The 20,492-nt window shown below is 35.8% G+C and overlaps 1 protein-coding gene across 3 annotated transcripts in view; it reads left to right on the top strand.

Moving 5' to 3' along the window:
* Positions 1-20,492, top strand: part of CFAP20DC (CFAP20 domain containing) — a 312,336-nt gene that overhangs the window by 206,853 nt on the left and 84,991 nt on the right. For 2 of the 3 annotated variants that reach the window (XM_055135696.1, XM_055135695.1), the window contains one exon: positions 3,466-3,843. The exons of the other annotated variant lie outside the window; for it this stretch is intronic. In XM_055135696.1, coding sequence (XP_054991671.1) covers positions 3,466-3,843 — 378 coding nt within the window. The remainder of the gene's footprint in view (positions 1-3,465; positions 3,844-20,492) is intronic. 3 annotated transcript variants of the gene reach the window in all.

Genomic DNA, 20,492 nt, shown 5'->3' with positions numbered 1-20,492 from the left:
GCAGCGTTCTTCACCTATTGGAATATATTCAGGATCCCCATAATAGTGGTGAAGGAACAACATAAGGGCAGCCATTAGTAGCTGCCCAGTGCATGCACTCGAGACCTTGGAAAACTGTCACAAAGGAGAATTATTTTCAATCTTCCTGTTGCCCCACTTAAGATATAAATTAAGGTCCTAGATTAATACCCAAGCTGAGTGGTTGTTTTAAATATTTTGACTGGCTATCCTTAGGTGCATATATGTTCAGGAGTGTGATGTGTTGGTGTATTTATCCCTTGATCATTATGAAAAGGACTGCCTCTTAAAGCCTTATAAAATTTGAAGTCTGTGTTGTCTGATACAAGTATGACCATCCCACCCTTTTTAAGGGGATTGTTGTCCCACCTTTTTTAAGGGGATTGTTGTATCACTGTATCACTGTCATCCTGTTGCTCACGGATTTGCTTGAGCAGGCACCAGTAACATCTCCATTGTGAGACTTGTTGTTACTATTTTTGGCATATCCAATACAGCACGGGCAGTTTGCCAGGCTCTGCATGCGGGGGGGATACTCTCGGTAGCTTGCCAGGTTCTCTGAGAGGGACAGAGAAATCAAACCTGGGTCAGCCATGTGCAAGGCAACCACCCTACCCTCTGTGCTATCGCTCCAGCCAGCGGATTGTTGTAAGATTTTTTTTTTTTTTGCAGTCTTTTGATGTTGAGCCTGTGATTACCCTGACTATTCAGGTGTGTCTCTTGTAGGCAGGGGAAAGTTGGGTTAGTTGTCTATTCCACCCTGCCTCTCTGTGTCCCTTGATAGGTGATGTCAGGCCATTGTTGTTAAGTGAGATCATTGAGCTGGAGTAATTTATTGCCAGTTGATTAATACCCAGTCACCTTCTTTACCTTAACTCTATTCCCAAATAGAGGGAATTTAAAAACTAAAAATCTAAAAACTGTTTCTCTGTCATTTATAAAGAAGTTTATTTATTAGATGATCAAGCCAATATATACAACAAAAATTTAGCAGTTAAAATTCTTATTAATGATAAATGAAGCTGTTGTTTCTGGAAAAGTACAAAGAAAACTCTAGGCCCTAGACTAGATAAATTAGACTTCATTGAAATTTTTCTTTTCCAGTTATTTGGGTATTGGAAGGTCCAACTGTGAGTCATTACCATATGGGAATTCAGTGAGTAATAGGCCTAGAATGGGGTACCAAAAAGAAATGGTCACAAAAAAAATCTTCAGATACTGCAGTTCTCATCCTTGACTATACACAATCAAGGTGTTTAAGAGAGGTTAAAGTCTGAACTTTTATGAGAATACAGCTACCTGCTTAACCCAAGCACTTTCCACAAAAGGGAAAATTATAACACAAGATTAGGAATAGAATGCTCTGTATAAGATATTTTCAGGGTAACTAAATACAACATACCCTTTCTTCGGCAGAAATATCAAATTAAACTGGCTTTACCATCACCTTAATCCAGCCACTTGCGTCCCTGATTAATGTAACTGTCTCCTTTCTAGGATATCCACATTTGAGATACCTCACAAACAATAGCCGTATTTACAAGCATGTGCCCATAGCTTCTATTCTCTGCCATTGTAGCGTTCCTCTGCTTCCACTCACTCAGTGACTTCTTTTTACATACATGATGAAATCCCTGGATGCCAAGTATTATGTTCTAATTTACAGTTGTTCCCAGTGTCTGTAGCACATAGAGCAGTTCCTAGGGCTAGGTTTGATGAAGAAAGGAAGAGGCAGAACAAAGATAGACACACAGATAAATAAACCCTCTAGTTAAAAAGTTTAATAAATTCCTCTTGTCATGGACCCAATGTAGAGGTTTTCTCATCTTAGTACATACTTTAGTTCCACTGAAAGGGTTATTTCACCCTGGAGAGTTATCCATATTATTGAGTATCTAGGATGACCAATATTTCAGAAAGATATCGAACAGTCACTCAAATGCTTTGTTTAAAAATGCCAATGGTGGGGCTGGAGCACTAGTACAATGGGTAGTGTACTTGTCTTGCACATGCATGACCCTGGTTCAATTCCCAGCACCCCATATGGTTCCCCTGAGTGTTCCCTGAATGCAGGGGCAGGAGTAAGCCCTGAATACAACCTGGCATGGCCCCAAAAAAGCAAAAAATTAAAGCCCCAAAAATGCCAAACTTCATTGGCTCTAGTTCCATCTGTGTAAGGTCAATTACCTCCCAAACTTAGAGTTTGGGAAGATAGTACAAGAATTAAGGCATTTGCCTTATGCACATTGACCCCAGTTCAATCTCTGGCGCCAAATATGTTCCCCAAGCACCTCCAGGAGTCATCCCAGAGCACAGAGCCTGGAGTAAGGCCTGAGCACTGCTGAGTGTGACCAAAAAACAAAAAATAAATAAAATTTTAGAAAAATAAAATAAAAATTCCAATTTGGAAATATCTGGATATTTGGTTCTGTGTAGAAAAAAAAAAGGGAAAAGGGAGGCTGGAGAAATAGCTTACTGAAACAAACATAAGTTAATGTCTTTTAAATGAACTTAGCTTTTATTAAATTTTTGCCCTAAATTTATCATTTTAACATCCATCTATTTGTTAAGTATGAGTCAAATTGGAAAAATTATCTACCATGGAAGTTCAAACAGTGATCACATTAGATTTTTCTTTAAATTTATTTTTTGTAGCAGAAATCTACCAACTGAAACAATACTGAAATTCTCTTTTCCATTATTTGCCTTTATGGCCATTGGTGTTATTTTTATAAGCCCTCCCTCATCAGATTTTAAAATCTAAAATTTTAATTTTTGCAGAGATAACTCCAAAGTGTATGTTTTAAGTTCTTTTACTTTCATCTGTTTGAATAATTATGTTTATTCTGATTTATGTCTTGTGGAAAAAATACTTTATAATTCAAATTTTCATGTAAGAAAAATATTTCACACATATTCCATTATCTATTATTTTTGAATGGTAAGACTGACCTATAATAATATATGGTGAAGTACTTTGAAGTGCCTGCTTATTTATAGAATAATATTTTTCCTGCTTAAATAAGTTCACTTCCTTAAGTTCTGATTTTTTCTCTTCCCATGGATTTAGCTTATGTGGAAAGTCAAATTATACAATGCTTAGATATTTAAGAAAACTGCCTATAAATCTCTTCTTTTAGGCAGTTTTTGGAATGAATATATTTGAGTGACTTTCTTAAATGTTCTCTTGTTATTTAGCTGTAAAATATATGCCATATCCATACCAGAGGCAGACATAGTAGAGCATCTTAGCAAATGGTTTATATTTACTTGCATTCCTGTTTTTAGTTGCCCATATTTTTATTGCAGAATAAAATTATGTATTTATGTATACATATATGTGCTTTTGCTTTATTCATAGACTTATGAACTTATAAAGAACTTGTACTCACTAACTTATTCACAAGTTTTAACTCAAAATGTTTTTCAATTTGTTCTCCATTGTAGGGTAACCACAGTGTCCAGGGTTCTCCCGGCCTAACATCTAGTTCTTCAGGGTTAATTCAGTTAACATTTGAGAGCACCCTGGGGAAAGCTGCAAGGTGGACAAATAAAGGATATCTAAACAGTGCCCACACAGAAGCAGTAGCACCAGGAAGCCAGAATTCTTTCGTGAAGCAAATAGATAGAAATGGCTTTGAAGCAAGTTTGGTGCCTACACCAGGCCTTTCTCCCCCTGGAAAAAGGAGTGAATTCTCTCAAAAAACTGCAGAACCGATTATCAAAGCAAAGGACCTACTGGCCTTTCAGGTGCCAGCTTCAATAAACCAGACCTCCCTGAAGGAAACCTCAGGGGAGAGCTTGAAACCAGTTCCTCAAGTACCTGTAAGTGGTTTCACTGTGGTTTACCTATCTGAGCTCTGTGTCCTGCTATGTTCCATTCTTTTCCACTCTGCACACAATCCTGGCAATATCTATTTTTCATCATTTGGGTAATCAGTAATGTATTTTTTCTTATTCAGATGTGGTTTTTCTCAGAAGCAGCAGCTGTTAAAAAGTATATTACACATCCCAGCGATAATAGAATGCCTCATGTTTTTAATGAGAAAGATAGTTACCATAATAGTTATTTTTTATTTCCCAGTTACTTCTCATAATTTTAGTATCATTGCCAGAAAATTATAAATGAAGATTTTATTTTTGAGCCAAAAGCTTGCCAGTTAAATTGACAGATTTTCAATAACAATCTACATTAGGAGCCATAAAAACATCATTATTCTATTCAGTTTCTGGTCTCTTTGCAGCAGCTCCCAAAATAATAAATGATATGAGTGAAGGTTAACAGTAAAGTAGTAGCAGTGAATAAATCCCTAGAGTAGTTCAGTGGCTATAATCATACCCATCAGATTGATTTTTTTTTCCTTCCACTATTAGTACTTTTCTTCCTTCAATGTCTCCCACCCCACCTCTAAGAGCTGCACTCAGTACCTAGAAAAAAAATAAGACTATGTAGAAGAAATTATATATAATCCATTTTTCCAAACATTAAGGATTTGTATTTATTGCTATGGCCTAAGTATTCTGTAAGTGTTACAATGAAAAGATTTTGACCAATTTTGTTCACAATAATTTAATGCATTAGTTTTTACCTACTCAAGTAATAGACATATACCATACACTCTTATCAACAAAATAAAAATAGTTTCTATTACTTAAACATATACCATGTGTCAGTCACTGTGCCAAGACATTTTCCGGAAAGTATTTCACTTAATCTTCACAGTAACCTGGAAAGGTAGAAATAAACATCATCCGCATTTTCCAGATGTGGAAATTAAGGTTCCTAAGGGACATGTGGTTTGTTCAAGAACAAAATCTAATTCACTGGTAAGTCACAGTTTGAACCTACATGGTCTGACTCTAGAACTGCTTCCCATACAGCCCCATGCTATGCTGCATAAACATGTCTTAACACGTTATATAACAGTGGCCTCTCCCCAAGAATCATTCAAAGATGAAACTGAAGACTATTTCCTCCTGTTATATCTCATGCTTGTGTTCAAGTGTATATGTGTATAAGAAAAGAATAAACCAGCCAGGGAGAAAAAGGGGCAGGACATATCCTTTGAATGCAGGAACCCCAGGTTTGATCCATAGCACCACATGATCCCTCAAACACCACTAGGTGTGGCCCAAAACCTCCTCACAAAAGAAAGAAAATTGCAAATTATTTAGGGCTGGAGTGATAGCAGAGCGGGTAGGGCCTTTGCCTTGCACGCAGCCAACCCAGGTTCGATTCCTCCATCCCTCTCGGAGAGCCCGGCAAGCTACCGAGATTATCTTGCCCGCATGGAAGAGCCTGGCAAGCTACCTGTGGCGTATTCGATATGCCAAAAACAGTAACAAGTCTCACAATGGAGACGTTATGGTGCCCACTCGAGCAAATCGATGAACAACGGGATGACAGTGATACAGTAAATTTAGAATGAAAGTGGTCAATAGTCCTTCGTATTTTTTCTTTTTTGAAAATATTTCTAGCAAGTGTCTATCACTTTAATTCTTTATTTGCCTGTACTGACTATCAAAATCCAATAGCTAATACACTAACATTAGACTCATTTTAGGACACTGCCTCACTTGATTACAGACAAAACTGGGTAACAAATAATAGAACCAAAGGAAGTCTTTGAGAATCTTTCCACCCAGTTTCTCTAGTCGTTTCTTTGCCACCACCTTCATTATGTAAAAATCTGTCAAACAGTATCCCAGAAAAGTTATTGTTTTCAAGTTACTTTATGAAAATAAGATAGAAACATTTTTATCTTCCTGTAAAATAAGACCGGAGCATGAAAATATAAAAACAGTTCCTTAAAACCGTGTTGGTATTTCAGGAGACCCTTTGTATTTCTGCTCAGTGTGGATCACAAAGCACAAGCCTAGAACACAGTGTTTGCTGAAAGTGTGCCCCTGAGCTACTGCTGTTCCATTTTACAGCTAAGGAGACTGACAAAGCATTCCCTTCAAAGCAATGAAAGGGGAAGACAAAGTGTCTTTGTCTTTCTCTTTTATGAGGTGATAACCGCCCAAAGGTGGTGTTGTCAACCTGTACAAAAAGGTTTGACATCAGTTTCAAAATTCTGACTCATAAAATTTGATTTAAAAACCCATATGATACTAATATCTAAAGCCCTCACTTGTGAAAGTGATCTTCTTCATTTAACGTGGTAGAAATTATGGAGAGCATATGCAGACTGCCATGATTTTAAAGTGATTATACAATGGGAATGTAGTTTTCCTAAAAAAAAAAAAAGTCTTTTATAAAGGAACTGTATGGTCACTGTGAAAGAATTCTAGAATTCTAATAAACTAGCATTGTTTCCTCTTGATGTTTGCAACTAAGTATCTTTTTAAAAAAAAAAAAACTGCTCTCTTAAAAGTGATATGTTCTTACTAACTGCAGGAAGAAATATCTCCCCCAGATTTTAAAAACCAGTAGTGGGCTTTAAGAACTGCCTTGATTTAGTCGTCACATGCTACAAGGATTAAGTGTTTTTTTAAGTATATTCACAGACTTGTGCAACAATCACTGCTGTCTAATTTTATCACTTGAGAAGAGACTCCATTCCCAATTAACAGTCCCTTCCTACTCCCCTCTTCCCACAAAGTTTTGATAACCAGTGTTCTTTTTGTCCATTGCCTATTATTGATCGTCCATAAAGGAAATCATAAAATTTGCAAACTTTTGGTGTGACTTTTTTCACTTAGTGTACTGAAGGTCCATTGATATTCTAGCATTTTCTTCCTTTTTATGCCCAAACAACCCATTTTATGAATATGACATGTCTCTTATTTTCTATTAATTTACCAAGTGTTAGATACTTCCTTATTTTCACATTTTGACTATTGAAAATAATGCTGTTATGAACATTTCATGTTTCAGTTTTTGTGTGGAGACATGTATTTTCAGTCTTCTTGGGTATATACCTAAAAGCGGAATTAGTGGATCATGTGAAACTTTACATTTATCTTTTGAGAAACTGCCTAACTTTTCCAAACTGACTATACTTTTACATTCCTACATGCAATGTGTGCAGAATTGCGGGGCAAGATCCATTGCCCATTAAACACTTCCTATGGTCTTGTCTTCTTTATAAAAGCCATTCTAGTGTGTGTGAAATGTTATTTCATTGTAATTTCCTTTTGCTTTTCCTTAATGATTAAAGAAGCTGAGTATCTTTTTATAAGCCATCAAATGTGTTTATTAGTCATTTGTATTTCCTTCCTTTGGAGAAATACATATTCAAATCCTTTATCTAGTTTCTAACTGTACTATTTTTCTTGTTTCTGTTCAGTTATAAAAGTTTGAATACAAGTTCTTTGTCAGATATATGACTTGCAAATATTTTCTCCCATTCTGTACAGTTGCCTACTTCATTTCCTGATAGCATTCTGTAAGCACAAAATTTCTAGTTTTAACGAAATACAAAATCCCAGTTTTTCCCCTGGGCTTTGCTTTTGATACTATGTCTAAAAATCCATTGACTAACCCACAAGTCATAAAGATTTACTCCTATGTTTTCTTCAAGAATTTTACCTTTTCAGTGCTTAAATTTTTTTCTATGATGTTTTGAGTTAATATTTCTATCTCATGGGCAAGTCGGGATTCAACTGATTTTTTTTTTGTTTTGGCATATGGATATGCAGTTGTCCCAGCAAAATTTCCCTATCAAATTGTCTTGTCATCTTTTTTTGTTGTGATGCCAGGGGGTGAATTTAGGGCCTCACACTCTCTACCACTAAGTCACACCCCTATGTGACTGTCTCACTTTTCAAAAATCAGTTGTCTATATGTGTTAATGTCTATTTCTGTTATCTCATTGTATCTATTCATATGGCTACCCTTATCACATGGCCTTGATTATTATAGTTTGTAGTAGGCTTTGTAATTAGGAGTTATAAGTTCTTCTAATTGTGTTCTTTTCTTTATTACTTTTGCTGCTGAATTCCTTGTATTTCCATATGAATTTGAAGATCAGCTTATCAATATCTGCAAAAAAGACGGCTGAGATTTTGATAAGGATTGTGTTGAATCTTTTTATCAATTTGGGTACTATTGCCATCAATATTAAACATTGCAGTATATAAGATGTTTTTCCATTTATTTATACCTTTCATTTCTTTCAGCTACATTTGTAGTTTTTAGTATACAAGTTTTAGGGTTTTTTTGCTAAAGTTATTAAGTATTTTTTTATGCTATCATAAATGGAATTGTATTTTTTAGTTCAGTTTTGACCTGTTTATTGCTAGTGTATAGAAATACTATTGATTTTTATATTAATTTTGTTTCTTGGAAAATTACTGGACATTTGTTAGTTGTAGTAGTGTTTCCAGACTCCTTAGAATTTTCTATAAACGAGATCTCACTGTTATGAGTAATGATATTTCTACATTTTTTTTCCAATTTAATGCTTATTAGTTCTTTTTCATAACAGATTGTATCAAAAAGGGTATTTAATTTGAGTGGTAAACTTTTATTGAGATGTTCAAATATTAAATTTTCTATTGTGGCCCACTAATGAATTCAAACACAGACATAATGAGCTCATTTAGACTTTGTCATATACTACAAATATGATTCACATAAAATATACTTGACTTAAGAAAAAAGTGAAATCTTTATTTGATTATAAATCCTTCTAAAACTAACATGAAATTACCTATGTGGCAACCATGATCCTTATATTTAGAACTTGGTAAATATGGGCTTCTACTCCTAAGCAGTATTTCTAAACTAAAGATAAAACCTCCAGGTAAGCTACTTCTAATTCTACTTCTACATAAATAAAAGTCATCATCTCTGATCACCTATCAGGCCAGATATTTTCTCAGGTGCTAGAGATAAGACAGGGCTTCTCTCCTCAAAGAGCGTTTATCTGTTGAGAGATATAGACGGTAGACAAACAAGTAAATAAAATGATTATAAATTAGAAGGGAAAGACAAGGCAATGCAGTAGAGTGTTAGGGTGGGTAGAATGGTGGGTGCTTTGGGTAATACCTGACAGAGTATAACATTTGAGCTGAGAACCAGAGTATAAGTTGTAACTAGCCCCTGTGAAGAACTTGGGAATAATATCTGGGGCATCATGCATGAAGAACAGTTGGTATAACGCTCCTGAGCAAAACAGCTTTGAGGAAGAAAAATAGACCCATACAGCGTGGTCAGGGGAAATCTAGAGGGGATGATGACAAAGAGATAAATAGGACCTACATTGTGGAAGGCCACAGAAAGATAGATGACCTTTAGTCCATGAGCAATGGCAAATCTTTGAGGGACTTTAAGCAAGGCAATGACATTTACATTTAAATTTATTCCCCTAGCTATGTCAAAATGGAGAATCAGTAGGGCAGGAATGGAAGCAAGAAAAGAAGTTGAGGTATTACTCAATTTCTGATAATTCAGAGTGGAGATGAAGAGAAGTTCAGATTACTGGTAGATATGGGAGGTAAAACTGACAGGCTATATAGGCAAAACCAAAAATAACTCCTAAATTTGGTGATTGAACAACCAGTTATATTGTCATGTCATTGATTGGACTGCCGAAGATTTCTCATAGATTCAAGTCATCAATTTAGCCATTAAGATATTGGAGTCAGGAATTGTAAGTTAACATCTCATTGGAAATCTGTGCCAAGTGTCTATATCAAGCATCTCTAACCAAGGATAATTAAAGGAACTTTAAAAGGTACTGGAGAACTGTATTTACAATTCCCTAATGTGAAAGGGTACTAGTAGTTCTCAAGGAAATGCTTACTTGGTAATTGATTTGCTAACTTGGTAAACTTCCCTGCAATGTTTTATTCATATTTTAATAGAGTTCTCTATTATTAAGTTCAAATATTTTTAATTAAGAAAGAAGTACAGCCCTCTGGGTAATATTGCAACCATGTAGATAGCTGGTAATTAAACTTTTCCGCATGTATAACTGCATTCAAACAATTTGGAGTGAATCGTTTTAAACCTACAAATGTCATTATATTCATCTTTACACAAACAAAAGATATAACAGACTATGTGGGTCCAGAAAAAATTTAAATTTTTTGAAGAATGGAATTTTTGCCCAAAAAAGGGGAAAATATACTACAATTATAAATTTAGGTATTCTCTTTAGAAAAAAAAAGGTCTTCTTCTTTAATTAAAAAAAATGTTTTTATTTTGGCACTGCAGCTTACAAAGCTGTTGATAACAGAGTTTAAGGCATTCCATACTCCAAACCCACCAAAAGACATAACCTTTTATAGAATAAAATTAATCACGAAGAATTCTTGACTTTAATTTTTACATTTCCACTTTTGGAAATCAAAGCCAAATTAAAAAGGACACTTTTAAAGATTTTAAAATATATTTTAAGCCATAGTATAATATATGATATATATATATCATGTGTATTATACTATATTTAGTATATTATACTAATAATATTAAAATTTCTTCCTTTCACTGTAAATCCATTTCCTTTGGAATCATGTAAAGGAATTAGTGTCATTGCTTCCCTTGATGATTAACATGAATCAGGGCATATCTATCATATTTTTATCACTGTATCACTGTCACTATCATCCCATTGCTCATCGATTTGCTCGATCAGACAGCAGTAACATCTCCATTGTGAGACTTGTTACTGTTTTTGGCATATCGAATATGCCACAGGGAGCTTGCCAGGCTCTGCCTTGTGGGAGAGATACTCTTGGTAGCTTGCCAGACTCTCCGAGAGGGGCAGAGAAATCGAACCTGGGTCAGCCGCATGCAAGGCAAACACTGTAGCCTGTCATATTTTTTAAGAAAGAAAAATTTACTATTATATGACATTTGTTTGCTACAAAATTAGAGTGGAATTAATTTGTAAATTATTTCAGAATTTTATATTATTGCATAAAGGTCTGAGTTTTCTACAAAGGAAATATGATTTCTACAAGGAAAACTATCTCTCTTTGAATTCTGCCCTGAAGTATACCTTTTGCAGCTGTTTTTTCCAACAATTACCCATTTTAGAAGAATTGATACGTGAATGCATAAATTCATACTTTAAAAGTTTCCACTACAAGTGTACAACTAGCCTCATGATCCCCTAGACCATCTGATATTATTGCCTCCCCTTTTATCACCTTCAGGACCTTCTCCAAGCAGAGATCTTTGTCAAATCTATCTACATTTTTATTCTTTGAAAATGGAAAGTCAAGAACAGTAAATCCTATTATTTGGAGCAACAACTCAAATCAGATAGACCTTAATTTGAGTCCTCGCTTTGCTGCTATTTATGTGACCTCAGACATATTCTTTACTCTCATTAAATCTCTATGTTTACTTCATCAATAATAATATATATTTTATATATTGGTTGTGAATTAGTACCTAGAGAACACCTAGACATATCCTAGATTACAAAGCAGTTTTATGCTTTTTCAATAATGAATTAATGTTTCATTTATATTGAATGCTCCTATACCTATTCAGGTGATTTTGTTGCATCTGCAGAGTTTTATTGCAGTCTTTTATTTATTAATGCAGGAACTTAAACAATGAAGTATAATTTTTTATGACATAAAGCCTAAATCCTTTTGAGAATCAAGCATTTTTAGGCCTATTCAGCTTTTTCTGGTTTTTTTCTTCTTAAATTTTTTTAAAATTTTGTTATCATAAAGTTATTCACAATAATTGATAACATTCAGTATTTCAACACCAATCCCACCACCATTATTTCGAATTTTTCCACCACCATTCAAGCCTGCCTGCCAGGGGCAGATGTTAGATTATTTTCTCTTGTTTATTATGAATATCATGAGAGTTCACTTCTGGAATTCTAAAATTGTAAATGATTGGGGTCCAGAGACATCTCTGTAGAACGCTAATCCATTTTGAGATTCATTTGTGAGTTTCTGGATCAAGGCCTTTAATGCACTAGAGGCAGTTTGTGGGCATGACAGCCAGGACCCCTAGCGGGCTGGGAGACAGGAAGGGAGAGCCCATCTCTGCTGACACCATGTGTCCCTGATCCCGTGTACTTAGGTTTTTCTTCTGGAAGCATGTGCCACCGAGAATTCATCTGGAGTGGGTGGAGAGGGAACACTAGCTCCATCTGAGGTGCCCCGGTTAAAATGGCTCTGTACAGGGTCCAGACAGATCTCCAGCGAGCGGCTACCTTCTGGGATTCGCTGCCGAGTCTTAATTTTCCTCTCCTCACTCTTGCTAAATTGTATACTTGCAGTATTTATCTATTTTATGTTAATTTTAAAATGTATCAACATGGAAATTTATCAGTTACACAGGTGGGTGGGGGGAGGGATGGGAGGTATACTGGGGTTTTTTGGTGGTGGAATATGTGTTTCAGCATTGTGTAACTGAGACTTAAGCCTGAAAACATTGTAATTTTCCACATGGTGATTCAATAATAAAAAAAATTTTAATAATAATAATAATAAAATCCTAAGATATATCAAAATAATATTTTTAAGGAATAATAAACACTAATGTGGACTTTTTCAAAAATAAATAAATAAAGTGTATCAACATAATTACTCACTCTATTAAGTTTTTAATTTATATACCTACAAAAAGAGGAAGATTTTTTTAACTTTTATTCATTAATAAATGAATAAATATCGGTTTTTGGGTCATACCCGGTGATGCTCAGGGGTTACTTCTAGCTCTGCACTCAGGTTTAACCCCTGACAGTGCTCAGGGGAGCATATGGGATGCTGGGAGTCGAACCCGGGTCAGTGGTGTGCAAAACAAATGCTTTACCTGCTGTGCTATCGCTCCAGCCCCAAGGAAGATACATTATTTTAAAATTTTTATTAGATATTGAGGCACCATGATTTACGTAGTTAATCTTAGTTGAGTTTCAGGCATACAGTTTTCAACATCAATCCCACAACCAGTGCCCCCTTCCCTCCACCACTATCTCCAGTTTTCCTCCCACCCACCTAGACTGCCTCCTTGACAGACACATTTTTTAAAATTTTATTGTCATTTGGATATCATACTTACAGTGTCATTGATTCTGTAGTTTAGATATAAACATATACTATACCTCTCTCCTACCAATGTACTCATGGCCCATGAGCCCTACCCCTATAACCTCCCATCCCTCTCCTCTTATCCCTGTTTCTTTCTTTCCCTATCCTTCCCGCTTCTTTGCTCCAGAATCAGAAGTAATCCGGACACTCCCTTCTTTGATACCCTGATTTCCCTCCTCCTCTTATCCTTCTGTACACCACATATAAATTAGGCCATCTGGTACTTGTCCTTCTGACTCACTTTACATAACATGGTAATCCTCCATTTCCGTCCAAGGTAGAGCAAAATGCATAATTTCATCATTCCTTGAAGTTGTATAGTATTCCATTGTGCATATATGACATATTTTCAATATCCATTTATCTGTCATTGGTCACCTATGTTAATTCTGTATCTTAGCTATTGTGCTGAGTGCCTCAATGAATAATGGTGTGCATATGTCTTTTTGAATGAGTGTTTTTGTGTCCTGGGAGTAGTCACTGAAAAATAGAATTGCTGGCTGTATGATAGCTCTATTTTTACTTTTCAAAAAAACTTCCATGCTGTTTTCAATAGGGGTTTAACTAACCATTCCCTTCAGAAGTGAATGGAACTTTCTTTTTATCTTCTTCAACTTATCATTGATTACAATTTGTTGGTTGGGTTTTTTTTTAATTTCACTGAACTATGAATTAATGGATCATTTCTTTCAGGAAACAAGTTGCTTATTTCTCAGTCATATATTAAAAAGAGAAAATTATTAGAAGCAGTATACGGTATATCTCCAGTCATTCCCCAGAGACCACTCCATGCACCTATTATGTACACATGCACAGATATACCTTTATGATTGGTGGATGACTTGAACTTAGGTAATAATGCTCTGTTTCTTGAATTGGACCCTCCTACCAATTAATAATCATCAGGGAAAAGAAGTTGATTTTTTTGTCAAAACTGCACTCATGTCTGAGAAAGAAATGTCATAATTTCAGTTTTATCTGTCAAAGTACTTCTGGAAATATTGCTAATGGTATAGAATTTGATGGCTAAAATTTATGCTGCTAGTGAAAGTATCTGAATTAATTCTCAGCTATACTTTGCTCCTAGTCCTCCACCTTCTTTTTGAATATGTTTCTGTCTGAACTCCTGCTACTACCACAGAGTGTGTAATTTCATTGTTGATGAAATAAAAAATGGTGTAGAGTACAAGCATCTGAAAATAAATTTTAAATGGAATTAAGCAATTAAAAATGGATTATTATTAGAGCATTTTATAATCTGTATTTCTTTTTGTTTATGAGCCATACTCTACTGTGCTCTGCTCTTACACCAGGCTCTGCACTCAGGTATTATTCCTGAAGAGCTTAGATGTCTGTTGGGATGCCAGGGATCAAACAGAGTGGGGAAGGTAGGGCACCATATTCAACACAAGGCCCCTACACGCTGTACTGTTGCTCAGGCTCCCTGTTACCTGCATTACTGAGCAATTAAATTTGTGAACAACATAGCAGTTACTCTTAGGAAGAGGAATAATTTCAGATTCTCAAAAGCTTCAGAAATTGTAGATAGAACTATTTCACAAACTTTTAGAGACTTTCATAAATAGAATCAATGAAAATACATTGTTTGTTTAGCCAACACACTGTAACATTTCACTGTCATTTCTCCAATATTCTAATGCTAATGTTAGCTTCATATTAGTCAAATGTTTATTGAAGAAATCCATCTTATTTGATGTCTTGCTTTCCCTAGTTTTAAATAAGAACAAGTCATGCTTCCCATTTTTCTACTTTATATGTAAGAGGCTCTAGGCTGACAGTATTTTCTAAATAAACTGAGATCTGAGATCTTAGATTAAAAAGCTTGTTTGTGATTTTAAGTATTTAGAATACTGGCCACATGCCAGGTCCTCTACAAGTTGTTTCATACTTTCTCTTCAGTCTCTCTCTATCCTTGTATATTCTTTAGAAGAGGCTTTAAACCTCTTCTCAACAACTAAGTGACAAGACAGTATCTAAGTATGATTTTGATACAACTAAGTATCAGAACTGGGAGTTTGTGCCAAAGCCACTGAAAAAGTTCTTTAATCATGTGGTTAATTAACTTTTATTTCCACTTAAACATCTGAACCATAGTGTGCAGGAGCATGCACAAATGTTGGTCTATCTGTTTTTATTGTATTCAAAACTGCTTTATATTTATTTTATTTGGTGCCACACCCAATGTTTTATACCTCCTCTGTTCTCAGTGCTTACTCCTAGAAGGGCTGTGAGGAACAAATGTGCCAATGACAGAATCACCAGGGGTGGTTGCATGCCAAGCAAGCACCTTAACCCCTGTACTATCTTTGTGGTCCTGTATTATATTTTTAAGTAATTCGAACTTATTATCTTCTCACTCGAGAAACATCAGCAGATTTACCTCTACCATTTTCATTTCTACAAAGAGTTTCAGAAGTTGTTTACTCCTTATTCTTTAAATTATATTTTAAACTACTACTTATAAGGCAGAAGACTATTTATAAGTAAAAAAAGAAGACTTCAAAGAGCAGCGGAAATTAAGCATCTTAGAGAAGTATGGTGTCCAAGAACATCTGAATGCCCCTCCAGCAGAACTACTCTTAGCTCAATCCAAAGACTGTGTGGAATACTCAAGACATGGGACCGTCAAAAGGCAAGAACGTGCTGTCGCCTGCTCCAAGTACAAGGAGGATGTGAAGATCCACAACCACACTCATATTTGGGGATCTTACTGGAAAGATGGCAGATGGGGATACAAGTGTTGTCACCCCTTGTTCAAATATTCCTACTGTACTGGAGAGGCTGAGAAGGAGATTGCCAATTCAGAGGAACATATTCTAAATGATACAGCTGAAGAAGAATCAGTGAAAAAGCCTCAAACCCCTATGGAGATACATCAGGAAAAACTAAAAGAAGAGAAAAAGAAGAAGATGCATTGAAAGAATAGTTCAGACAGTGATGATAAAGAAAATCAACACGAAAAACTGAAGAAGGCTCTGAATGCCAAGGAGGTCCGCCTTCCTCATGTCAAGGAGATCGTGCAGATCGATGAGAGGAAGCGGCCGTACAATAGTATCTATGAAACCCGGGAGCGCACAGAGGAAGAAATGGAGGCTTACAGAATAAAACTCCAGAGGCCAGATGACCCTATGGCCTCCTTCTTAGGACAGTAGAGACTAGTCACAAACATCACCCCAGATACACAGTGAACTCACTCTTCTCTGCTTCTTGCCGAAGATGAAAAACGGACAAAAATCGTGTCTGCTCTTTATGCTGCCTGACTTAAATAGTAAAACTTCCAAAGGTCGCAAGTAAATTCATTCCTCTCCACAGTGACGATGGACTAGAGAGATAGCACAGCGGGTAGGGCGTTTGCCTTGCTCATAGCCAACCCGGGTTCAATTCCTCTGTCCCTCTCAGTGAGCGCGGCAAGCTATCGAGAGTATCCCGCCCGAACGGCAGCGCCTAGCAAGCTACCCTGGTTGTGTTCAGTATGCCAAAAACAGTAACAAGTCTCACAACGGAGGTGTTACTGGTGCCCACTCGAGCAAATCAATGAGCAACGGGATGACAGTGCTATTTATAAGGCTATAAGCAATTAATAGGACAGTCATGATCATCCAATAGAGAACAGAAAATTTATATCTCTATCTCCTAAGTTCTGATATGTTCTCCTAACTTTCATTTGTTCTCAGGTATATTTTAGTTACTGCTATTACTTTTTCACTAATTCAGTGATTATGGAGAAACATTTTGTTTAGTCTCTGTGTGTTTAAGTGTTTTTCTAATTTAGTTTTTATGGTTAGTTAGCTTTTAGTCAGCATTGTGACTTGGAAAAACATTTTTGGTATAATTTCAATCTTCATGTCCCCAAATTTAGTCAATACTTGAGATTGTTCCATGTACACTTAAGAAAAATGTAACTGTCTACTCTGTTATTAGTGGAATTCTTTTTAAATATCTGTTGATCCCATCTGGTCTAATTTGTCAGTTAAGGCATTATTTCTATGTTTCATCATTCTCTGTCTGATTGATTTTCCCATGCATTAAGTGAAGTGTTAAAATCCCTAATATATTGCTGTCTATGTCACTTTTTAGTTCTGTTAGTACTTTATTTGTATATTTTGGTACTCCATCATTTGATGTGATGCATATATATTATTAAGTAAAATATATTAATGCTTTATTAAGCTTTTGATCTTTATAAAATGTCCACTGATATTACCTTTTCAAACTGGAGATCTATTTCATCTCATTTCAATGTGGCTATATCTACCTGTTTTGTATTACCATTTGCTATGATTGCCTTCCAGTTTTTTATTTTGAGCCCATATTTGTTTATGGAGTTGATTTTCCTGTAGCAACAGAAAAAGATAGATTTTGTGTTCTTTATTTTTGTATTCTTTAATTTTTTCAGCCACTTAGTGTTTTCTAACTGGAGATTTCATATTATTGACATTTAGGATAATTACTAAAAGTTAAGTATTTATTGCCATTTTGTTATTTGTTTTTTAGTTAGCTTATTTTTCAGAGGGAGTTTATCTTTGAGGATAACAAAGAACATCTTTGATTATAGCCATATTATGAAGGACCCCAGAAGGAGATGCAAAAAATAAAGGGATAAAAAACTTAATAGGAAAAAATAGCTGATAATTATTACATTAGTATATTGAATTATATAAAATTTAGACTAAATTATTATAATATAAATTCATACAGAAGCAACTAGTAGATATGTGAATACAAAAGGCAGAAGGAACTCCAAACAAAATAATCCCAAATAAATGCTCACCAAGACATATATTTTAAAACCAAAAATAAGGAAAAATATAAAAAATATCTAGGGAAAAATCAACTGTGTACAAGGGAAACACCCTCTGCCTCCTTTATAAAACTATGGAAATCTTATAGGAAAGAAAGGAACAGTGCAATGTATTTGAAGTATTTTGAAAGAAAAAGATTTTCACCTAAAAATACTCTGCCCTGCTAGATTATCACTCAGAGTTGAAGAAGGGATAATCAGCTTTACAGACAAACAAAAATTAAAGCAATCCATCACCACCCAAGCCAATCTTTCAAAAAGTAATTAAAGGTCTCCTGTAAAAGAAACGTAAATCCCACCTCAAATCAACAAAACACCAATAATATATGGAGTGGCAGAATGAGAAGAGTAAAAATATAGACCATTAGAATGAGTTCAAGATCAATCCACTCAGTTGGTTATAAGTGTGGAACCTTACACAAAAGTGTCATAGTAACTTCAGAACAACAGTTCATAAAAGAAACATGCTGAAAGTAGAAATCCAAATATTTGAATATTCAAGACAGATGTCAAACTATAGGAGAATGAAAGAAAACAAAAGAAAAACTTTTTTAAAAAAGGTCTTTCGTGTCTGAGAAATAAAGTCACAGATCACTGTATCACTGTGTCACTGTCATCCCGTTGTTCATCGATTTAGTCGAGCGGGTGACAGTAATATCTTCATTTGTTCCTGTCGCATGCTAGTGTAGCCCAATGACATCTGCTCGCTCCAGGAACACAAAAATCACATTGTTGTTACTGTTTTTGGCTTATCAAATACGTCACAGGTTGATTGCCAGGCTTTGCCGTGTGGGGGATAATGGGGGAGAGGGCGTTCCAGGAAAAAATGTGTAGCTCTCTTCCAGGAGCTTTGTTTTATAGTCTCTGATCTTGACCATTGATGAGATTACATGTAATTACATGTAATTAATGTAATTAATGTAATTTTTTTACATGTAAAAAATTACATAGGGGGAGTTGGTGAGTGCGACTGCCAAGCTACTAGAAAACGGGGGATCAGGATGGAGAAGGTCCAGTCGTGATCTGAGCAGGCTTGAAGATCTCAGCCACAGGTCCTGCATACCTGGGTTCCTCTTTCGGTTCCTTCATGGGTGAGGCTCGTCCAAGTGTGTGGAGAGTGACCTTGAGCATGGCTGTGGCTGGGTTCTGGAGGTTTTTAGCTGTTGGAGCTCTGCTTGAGGTGGGGAGAGAAACTCAACCCACCCACCCCTCTGAGGGGGCCCCAGTGAAGACAGCCTGACATGGGGACATAAGATTCTGCCAAGGCACAGATATCAGAGAGAATGTTATCTCTTTATAAGTAATTTTGGCATTTTGCGTTTAATTACTCAAGAAATCTCTACTAGAGACATTGTTAAGGATTTAGCATGTATAGATAGTGCAGGATGGATGGATTGAGCCAGTTGCACTATTTTTCGATCACATGATTGAAATGTTTGTAACAGACATCCTAGTTCTGTTACTCCTATGTCCACATAACTGATTCTGACATTAAAGTACTATCTAAGGGCCGGAGCAATAGTACAGGAGATAGGACATTTTCCTTGCACGTGGCTCACCCGGGTTCAACCCCAGCATCCCATGTGGCCCCCTGAGCATCGCTGGGTGTGACCCAAAAAGAAAAAAAAAAGGAAAAAAAAGAGCACAATCTAGATTCTCACCTGTTGGTTTTTTTTAGCCTGACTCCTGGTTCATGAGTAAGTTCATATAGCATCCACTGTACTTAACAGAGTTTTCCAGGTTATACTTTGGCTTAGTCTTTACATTTTTACCTCGGTGCATGGCAAAGAGACATCCTAAAACCTATCATAAATTGTGAATGAGTGAAATGTTCAAGTATGTGTCATAGATGGCTACTATCTTCTTTACATTCTTAGAGTTAGTGTCCCTGCATCCCCCACATATGAGGGCAACCCTTATGTGTGATATATAGCTCAGAAATTTTTATTTTTATTTATTTATTTATTTTTGCTTTTTTTTTTTTCAGAAATTTTTAAACAAGTCTTGAAAGATGCTAGTTGATGAATAGGTACCTGGAACACTAATTTACTGTTATTTGCTCTTATGAATTGTCATAATTGGAAATATGACTCATTGATAGAGGCCTGCTTTGCATGCATGAGTCCTTGGTTTGAACCCCAGAATCATAACAAAAAGCAAAAGATAAATAAGTAAACTATAAGTGAAAAAATTAAGCACTTTCTGCAAATAGCAATAGAGTCAATCAAATTAAAATGTCATTGAGGGGCTGGAGTGATAGCACAGTGGGTAGGGCGTTTGTCTTGCACGCGGCCGACCCGGGTTCGAATCCCAGCATCCCATATGGTCCCCTGAGCACCGCCAGGGGTGATTCCTGAGTACATGAGCCAGGAGTGACCCCTGTGCATCGCCGGGTGTGACCCAAAAAGCAAAAAAAAAAAAAATGTAATTGAAATCTTAAGATTAGCTTTGGAAATTGGACTTATGCTATTTTCTTGCTGTGTTGTTGGGATTTTTTTTTAAGCTTCAAACTTTTTAAATTACATCTTCAGAACTTTTAATAATAAATACAAATTTAAAACTGCCAGTGATACTGACTCCCCAGCTAAGTTTACAAAATGCTTTTGTTAGTTCCCCACTAAAACAATTCAGAGGGAAG

The sequence above is a fragment of the Sorex araneus genome, chromosome 4, assembly GCF_027595985.1.
Source record: "Sorex araneus isolate mSorAra2 chromosome 4, mSorAra2.pri, whole genome shotgun sequence".
Lineage (NCBI taxonomy): Eukaryota > Metazoa > Chordata > Mammalia > Eulipotyphla > Soricidae > Sorex > Sorex araneus.
Note: the sequence above shows the minus strand (reverse complement) of the source record. Positions and strands in the feature narration are given on the sequence as shown.